Source organism: Adiantum capillus-veneris, chromosome 23, assembly GCF_014529385.1.
Source record: "Adiantum capillus-veneris isolate H3 chromosome 23, ASM1452938v2, whole genome shotgun sequence".
Taxonomy (NCBI): domain Eukaryota; kingdom Viridiplantae; phylum Streptophyta; class Polypodiopsida; order Polypodiales; family Pteridaceae; genus Adiantum; species Adiantum capillus-veneris.
The window spans coordinates 117,066,195-117,075,072 of NC_140953.1; the positions used below are offsets into that span (position 1 = coordinate 117,066,195).

The following is an 8,878-nucleotide window of genomic DNA, read 5'->3' on the forward strand; positions in this document are numbered from 1 at the left end:
ATTGCGTGTCAAGTTGCAGAGCACATTGGCTCTCATAAGAGAATTAGACTCGCGCCACTTGCGTGCCGGGGGTTGGGCGAGGCTTGAATCCCTCCCCCTTTGTCTATAGTGTAGAAATAGATAACATTTACTTAGCTTTTCTACATTGGGAAGCTTTCTCTACCGTTGTTGACCATGGTGCAACGTAACATTTAAGGTTTGAAACGTGCTATGGGATATAGTTAGTAATTTAACAAGAAATTATTTTGGTTTATTTTTTCTTGCAAAGGAGTACCTTGGTTTAATATGAGTGCCTTGTGTTATGTACTTTGTACTCGATTCATTTTTTAGCTGAAGTTGCTATGCGTTAGTTGTTTGTGTATGAAGACAAGTTCTTCCAAGGATGCTCTTTTTTTGGCCTGCCCAAAGGGCTAAAGTCATAGTGATGTGTTCCCATTTTGTCCTGCCCAAAGGGCAAAGGCTATAGAGATGCCTTCTCTTTTTGCTGACTAAAATAGAAAAAAGATTGAGTTATATTTTCAAGCATTTTTTGATAAGCCAAAAATGTTGATTGGTTGAAATAAGATAGTGGGCATTCATTGTTGCAAAACCATGTCAAGAAAATGCTGAAGCATTGAAATGATGGTCTTGAGAAGCAGGCATTGTGTCTTTGGCATCATTGCACACAGTGGGTAAGTGGATAGATATAATAGGTTTGGACAGAGGGTGTAGGGCAAGGAACCGTATGATTTCAATATTCCTTGGCCCCATTTCGATTTTTGTCCATCTCTTTGTGGCCTGCGTCACCTCTCTCTTGTTTATGGCCTGCACAAAGGGCTAAGGCCATAGTGATGTGTTCCTTTTTGCTAGTGAAAAATCTCATATGTATTTAAAAGTAATAATTTATTCTACTATTATTTAATTGGTGGATAGAGGTAGTGGACAGATATTAGGCTCAAAGAATATCCAAAACATTATCCACTTAGATTGGATTTTACTATTTGTTTAGACTTTGAAAAAGCAACAAATACCTTATTGATTTATGGGCACGTTCATAGAGAGAGTGTTATTGGGAAACATGGAATATCTTACTGGTTGATAGACACGTTTACAACGAGAGTTATTTGGGAAACATGGAAAGCTTTTAATAAAGTAGCTTGTTGTTATAATAAGCCTATAGGCTATAACATAAGGCAGCATCATTCATATTGTGGACAGTGCCACACTAGATGTGGGCATATCCACGCTCCGGGCTTTCCTCGCGAGTCTTAACTAGGGTAAAGGGGCCAAATTTAGGCCACCTAAGCGAGCAAGCAATCTGCGAAAAACACCATGGATAAAATCGCATGTGCAAGGGCGCAAAATGAAGCCCGTGCTAAACCCTACCAACACCTAAAAGCTTAGCGCGAGCAACGAAACAAGACCCACGATCCATGCCGCAAGATTTTCTATGTGTATCGAAAAACGAAATGAAAGGAATCCAATGCAGCGAGGTAAAGTGAGCCATAGCCGCCAGCAAGGATCGAACCTTTGATCCGACATGCTAGATTTGCTTTCAACTGTGTTGTCCAACTCACCACTCAAGAGTTGGTGTCCCAAATCCGGTTCAAAGGTGTGTTAAAGTGGGGGGGACACCAGTCTTCCTTTGGGGGGCTGCTTTTTATTGGCCCCTTTACCTTAGCCATTTATATTTTTGGCCTGCCCCAAGGCCCTGACACATGATTTGTAACCCCCACCTCCGCTCCTTTCCACATGAGGATTCAGCAAGGGTTTGCCTTGTTTATAAGTGACACACCCCAACTCGAGGGATCTACGGTCACGGTTTCATCCACCGTTGATGGGATCTACGATGGATAAAAAAAGTAGGCTCCCGTCCAACCTTGAACCCGCGACTTGTCTTTACACACTCGAGCCCCCAATCTAGCTTGCCTAGCGAGTTCCATTGAACGTAATGCGCGCCAAGCGCTGTATAACTCTAGCCCCCCCCCCCCCCCCCTCGCTACGTTGATCCGATGGTCTAAAACTCCCACCTTGCCGAAAATGAACCCCCACCGTAGATCCCTGGAGTGACACCCCGTGTCACTTATAAACGGGGACCGTTTGGGCTGTCCAGTCACCATGTCGACTCACTATAGAGAGAGAGAGAGAGCTATACGTAGGTACTAGGAGCACCTGAGGTAGAACGGCACAAAGAATTTGAAGGAAGCTCGGAGCTGGGCATAGCCAGGCGATTGGCGAACAGAGGAGAGGAGGACCAGCTCCGGAGGGAGGGTGTCGAAATGATCTCGGTAGCAGTGCCATGGAGGCTCTCTCCAGTAAGAGCCTCTCTGTGCGCCAGTCCCTCCTACTGTGAGGGTACACAGGTAACGTTGAGAGGAGGAGGATATAGTTTTCTCGAATCTCGCTCTCAAGGCTTGCATACATTAGGACAAGTAAAGTAGAACCCATGCACCATTGTTTAACGAAAGCGAGCAGAGATTGATCGTTACAAGCTGTTGAAGAACCCTGTCGTGCTTGGGTGTGTGTTGTGACTCATGAGCGGCTCTCAATTCCTACGACTTCCTCGTCTCCTTCAAAGCCCCTCACCATGGAGAACTCTTACAGCCCCAGGCAACCTTCTGATAGAAGCTTCAAAAGGGACCATGTGTATGAGTTGGACTTGGAGGAGCAGGTGAGCCAGATTGATATGGATCCCAACAAGATGCTACAGTCTGGAGACCCCAATTATATGCAGGCCATTATTAAGTATGTAATGCCTGTAGGTTACTTCATTTCTCTGCCCACAGGCAGAGATGGGTATCTTCCAGCAGATGACTTGGGCTTTACAAGTGGGCTAGCTTTTCTGCACAAGCTTTTCAAGGAGGGTCAAGAGATTACTGTGCTCATTGTTTGTCGTGATGGGGCAGGAAGGAAGATTGTTTCTGTGAAAAAGCCTGAGTTTGCCCCTCCCAGTGAGCAGAAGACCATTGAAAGCTTGCGGCTGCATTTTGAGAATGACAGGATGAATCCTCGGAACAGGCGGCGCTGGTTGTATTGCTACCTATTCACGCAGGACTCTTGCTTGGCTTGTTAAGTAGCATGGTCAGATATTAAGTAAATGGAGTCTTTGCTACTAGATCATGTCTTGTGTTGACTATGCCGGAAGATGATTTTTGAAGCAGCTCTATGGTTGTGCTTCATGGGAAATCCTGTGTACATGTATGACATTTAATTAGCAACTGCATTGGTTACCTACCATGTTCCTTGTCACCGTTAAGCTATTTGTTTGCTGACCTTTTCTTAACATGACTGTGGATGGGCAGTGGGTTTATAAACCAATTTAAATATGTGTGGATGGAAGTTTTTGGCAATGTCCTATGTTTGTGGGCAGTCTTGGAAGTTTTGTTTTTACTCCATCTGCTAAAGTTGTTTGGTTTATAAGCTGATGTTAGTAGTGGCTCTTCTAGGAAAATTTTTTGTAAGTAGAGTAACCTGAGTTGCTCACATGTATTTTGAGCTTAGAGTTCTTGGTGATAGGGAATTTGTTAATTAACAACAAGACTGGTTTATATTATGAGAAATGCGCATAGTGTAGCGTATGAGATTGCACTTTTTGGCATTAGATGGTTTATCATGCACTTGTTTAGGAGAATGCAGTTTTGGTTAAACTAGTCGGTATCCAGGTAGTCTTATTATGGGCTTGTATGTAGCGGGCAATGTGAAAACATTGTCGACTTTGAGTATGTACAAGGAGTTCACATTTCCTCACTGTTGGTAGGAAGCTGTCGAGGTGTACTTAAGTTATGGAGTTCTTTTCTTGATGGTTGATGGAATAATAGTCTTTGTCACGAGGACCTTAGTTGTCGGTTTCTTTTCCATGATTTTTGTTTAATTTTTGAGACCCTCTTTTTGAAGTTGCAAATGGCCGGACATTGTATGGCCAGTGTGTAAGGACCCGCCATCGTGTGGGCAGCCTCTTACCCCGAGACAAACACCATGTTCACTATCATTTCAATGCAAAACGCGGACTTTGCTTGAACTTGTGACCCCACGAGAGTAGAGCCAAGCACTATAGCCACGAGGCCAATTTCCATTTGTTGCTGATGTTGAAGCGTCATGTACGGTTCTTTACCTTGCCCGCTCACAGTGTGAAACAAGCATGCATGCCAAACCGAGAGAGAGCTTGTGATTTTATCCCTTTTTTAAATAGAGAGCTTCGCAACTAGAATTTTGGCCTTCCCACGCCATGTGATATTGGATTCAATGGGTTGCCACTTCCTGGTTAAGTTTTGCTTTACATTTTTGATAAGCACAAATTATTTCCATGGCAGGCCTCGTGATTTTATCACTTGTTGCCTCTATGTAAATGGCATAGCTTGTGCGGACTAGTGTAGCCCTTGCCTAGGGTAACCTTTGCCATGCACTCTCATACATAAGTTCCCCTCTGCACTTTTGAGAAAGCCTGCGGGAGCTATGGCGGCGATGGGAAATCTGCATCACAAAGGGGAGATCTTAGATAAGCCCTTGCATCATATGGCAACTCTACCCATGGCTTTGGATTGCGTGTACTGAGGCTTATATGCAATTCCTTTTGATGCATGCTCTCGTGTTGCTCTCATAGTCGCCATAGCTGGCATGTTGGCCACAAATGCACAGTGGGCACACATCCCTCATACACCCACACATATATATGTGTGTGTGTGTGTGTGTTATATATATATATATATATATATATATATATATATATATATATATATATATATATATATATATATATATATATATATATATATATATATATATATATATATATATATATATATATATATATATATATATATATATATAGAGAGAGAGAGAGAGAGAGAGAGAGAGAGAGAGAGAGAGAGAGAATTTGTTCTGATCTTTTGTTCCGAGTTGTTTCACGTTTACAGAGTGTTGGTCGTCCCTAAAAGACCCACTTATCAGGGTGATCAATTTGACAATTTGGATCGTTTTTGTATTGCAGCTATTTGTACAATTACACCAGCTTCAAGTTATTTTGAAGAGACACAACACTCTGAAATTTTCTCATAGAGCAAAACATGTGGAGATACATACATCATCTAACAAGGTACTGTTCGTTTAATTCCATAATTGCTATTAGATTACTCATAACTTTTGCACGGATCTGGTGCTTGTTTGTCTTTGGATAGCATTATAGTTTTGAGGTTCACTACATACTCATGCACTCATTATCCTTTTGATGTAGATAATGGATCAGAAGTCATTAATAAAGAAGTATTAGAAAGAGATTGTTAGCTTGAAGGAAGAGTTGGATCTGTTGAAGAGGGATATGATTGTCAAGGGCGAAGTTCTTAGTGTGGGGGATGGCCAAGAGGAAATACTCAACCTTCGGTAGCAGGTCTGTGCGTAGAGAGCTAGAATCTTATTGTAACTACTAATTCGACTGGAGGCACAAACGTTTGTGTGTATAAGTTGCATGTTTGATATCTCTTGCAGTTGGAGGTTGGCCAAGTTAAGATGCAATCTAGGCTCGAAGAAGAGGAGCAAGCAAAATCAGCCAAGAACACTATCAAATGGTCGGGGATGTACAACAATCATGGTATATCGGGCTGAGCCGAGGGGCCAGCGACGAACAGCTAAAGCGTGTGGTGAGATATGTTGGCATGAGTGGAACAGCATGTTGGGGCAGTCTAAACAACTAAGACGTGTGGTGAGATATGTCGGCATGAGTGGAACAACATGTTGGGGTAGTCTATGGATGGCCGATGGGTTCCCCCTCGACAAAGCGGGCTGTCCACCGAGTGGGAGCGCAACATGAGTGCACATGAGAATAGCCAGGGTAATAGAGACCAGATCACTACGACAGGGAGATGCAATGAAAAGGGTGGTAGAATTTTTGGTAGTTTTTGCAAACCAGGTGCGGTGGCGCTCAAGAAGGCATAGAAGGAAGAGATGGCGAATGTGATACACGCACCACATTGCGAGAGGGCGGGCTCCGGTGAGTACCAGCCCACGTTTCATTTGAGTTGCTTTGCTTGGCGAGTAATTATGCACATGTTCCTACTCATTAGCCGATGCTAGCTAAGATGGAATCACTAGACATCGGGTAGCGGGGCAGCAGATGAACAGTATTCGTATAGCGACCAACAAGGCAGTGGGGTGAAGAGTCGCTCTACAATGCGGGGATTTCAATCAAGCGACTTCAGTTGGTTGATTGCTTGGACTGAGTGTTGGAGGCTCGCCATAGCATAGGCAATCTCCCACAAAATCTATCAATTCGGAGAGAGAGAGCATGACCCGGCTAGGGCTTGGAGGCATCACGCAAAGAATGTGCGAGAGCGTCATCGGATGCAAAGATTGAGAGGATTCAAGAGCGTGCATCCTCCAATGCAATTAGAAATCATTCCAAATCAACTAATGCTAATCGCACATCAAACATCAATACAAGCAATCATCTACACACATTAAGCAACGAAGTGAAACACACTAATCTTGGAGTCTCTCAAGCACAACTCTAATTACATGCATTGACGATTAAGCACACAAGATCGCATTAAAGTCGGCCACCCCAACCATGCCAATCATGGTGTCCAAATCAAGTCACACATAATCAAATTAAGCTCAAGGCTTCTTAAACCTACACACACACAAGCACACCATTAGAGGACAACTCTAATCCCTCAATCACGAGTACGCCCACTCCACTTAATCGAGAGAGTTAGATAAGGACTTCACTAATCGGAGTAGCTTAGCATAAGTAAGAGTTAGATTAGAAAAGATCAACACTTCAAAACAATGAAGGAAAGTAGAGAAACATGATTGACAACATAATGAAGACTAGATTAATTAAGAGAGGATTACACTAATTACATGTGATTAGCACCAGCCTTCTAAGCATGGACATTAAGCTCAAAGGCTACGCCATCAAGAGCTACTCTAGAGAGAGATTTATCAAAAGGACCACTCCAGAATGACCTCTCATTAAGCATAGGGCTCTTTTATAGCTTTGGGCCTCAAACCTTTCAACTATGGGATAAAATGAGCTCTCTAGCTTAGACTCATACAACTTTGGAACTCCCAAATGAGCCCAAGCCCTATACAATGAAAAATAAATATTGTGCATTATGGCACATCCACAACTTGGTGCATAATTGGTGTAGCCGTTAGCCGCTGCTGACACTGAGTTTATAAGGTGGATACCTCCTCGTCATAGAAGTTGTGAATGCACAAATAGGTGCAAAAGGCAGCCGATAAAATGAGCTCTCTAGCTTAGACTCATACAACTTTGGAACTCTTAAATGAGCCCAAGCCCTATACAATGAAAAATAAATATTGTGCATTATGGCACATCCACAGCTTGGTGCATAATTGGTGTAGCCGTTAGCCGCTGCTAACACTGAGTTTATAAGGTGGATACCTCCTGGTCATAGAAGTTGTGAATGCACAAATAGGTGCAAAAGGCAGCCAAATCGGCGCCAAGTTCTGAGAGGTGGTATGCACAGAGCACGGCATTGATCCCACGGGGTCATACAACGGCGACATTGATGTGCAGCTGGAGAGAGTGAATGTGTACTACAACAAGGTAAGCTGCGGGTGCTATGTGCCTCGCGCCGTGCTCATGGATCTGGAGCCAGGTACTATGGACAGTGTTCGAATAGGCCCCTATGGGCATATCTTCCGCCCTGATAACTTCGTCTTTGGCCAATCCAGAGCTGACAACAACTGGGCCAAGGGTCACTACACCGAAGGCACGGAGCTCATTGATTCTATCCTTGACGTTCTCCACAAAGAGGCTGAACACTGCGACTGCCTTCAAGGTGAGTGCCTTTAAGATCTCATTCTATCATTCTTTATTCTATTTTATTCTGTGAAATGTTGTTTTGTCATGCCTTTTTTGCCATTTCTTTGATGCTACAGTTCCATTTATGTCTGGTATAATGATTCTATTGTCAGTTTTGTTTATATTTGACAATGTAGCTAGCCTGTGCAATCGTCTTGTTTGAAAACAATGTTCAGATCTGTCCTCAGTGAAGGTTGTCAAATTTCTTTAAGTGAAATTTTCACCGCTGCTGCTGTTCTAACTTCTCTAGCTTCCTAGTATCCCCCCTCATTAAGTAGACATTGGCTTTAGATCTACGCTCACCACTCCCAGCCTGTGCTTGATTCCAAATTTGTTTCAAGTTAGCAAGGCTTTGCCACAAACTCTTTCTTCAATTAATGTTTATTTGTAAACTGTATATTGTTTTTATGCTTGAGATGTTTGTCTATACACTCATAGTTTCTGGAGCGGCAGAAGCTTCAATTTCTTCAACATTGAAGCTTCTGTAGTGGCAAAAGCTTTTGTAGTGGTAGAAGCTTCAATGTCTTCAACATTGTGTCATTAATCCTACCAAACTGGCTGATGGTGTCTTGTATACGTGGAATGGCGGTTTTTTCTTTCTGCTATAGCTACATCTCATAAAAAAGATAGCTTTTCTCTACTGATCGGTTAAATCTGTGACTGCTTGCTTTGAGGCCTTTGTTTTGTAGTTTTGAGCTCTACCTCCTGCAGCAAGTTCACATTCTCAACGGCTTCCTTGGGCCTCATCTTATTAAGCTTCCTCTTTTTAGACTTCTTCCGCAAGGATAATGACGATGCGAGGAGGAGTTTGTGCTGACGCTCACGATGGGAGGCCAGCACCTTGCAAGCGAAGTGATTTCCAGACGCAGGGTGAGTTCTCAGTTCACTTTATTCGTGACTCATTTTCACATGCTCAATGCCCCTAGGCTTTAGCTATGGCGTCTGAGTCCTGACCTGCTGATCAATGACGCTTAGTCCTGACGTCCCGACCTATTGGAGTTGGCATTCGAGTCCCGACTTCTTCCACTGCAGCCGCCAATGCTGTTGACTCCTTGAGCCTATCGTTGCCTGTGC

At 43.3% G+C, this 8,878-nt stretch overlaps 1 protein-coding gene and 1 pseudogene across 1 annotated transcript; both read left to right on the forward strand.

Annotated features, from left to right (window-relative positions):
• The first annotated feature begins 2,118 nt into the window (after nucleotides 1-2,118).
• LOC147428429 (uncharacterized) lies at nucleotides 2,119-3,337 on the forward strand. The gene has a single exon (XM_086496594.1). It carries the CDS (start codon nucleotides 2,567-2,569, stop codon nucleotides 3,050-3,052), a length of 486 nt encoding a protein of 161 aa, XP_086352720.1. The 5' UTR covers nucleotides 2,119-2,566; the 3' UTR covers nucleotides 3,053-3,337.
• A 2,748-nt stretch (nucleotides 3,338-6,085) lies between these two features.
• Nucleotides 6,086-8,621, forward strand: LOC147428430 (tubulin beta-2 chain-like; annotated as a pseudogene).
• Nucleotides 8,622-8,878: the final 257 nt, after the last annotated feature.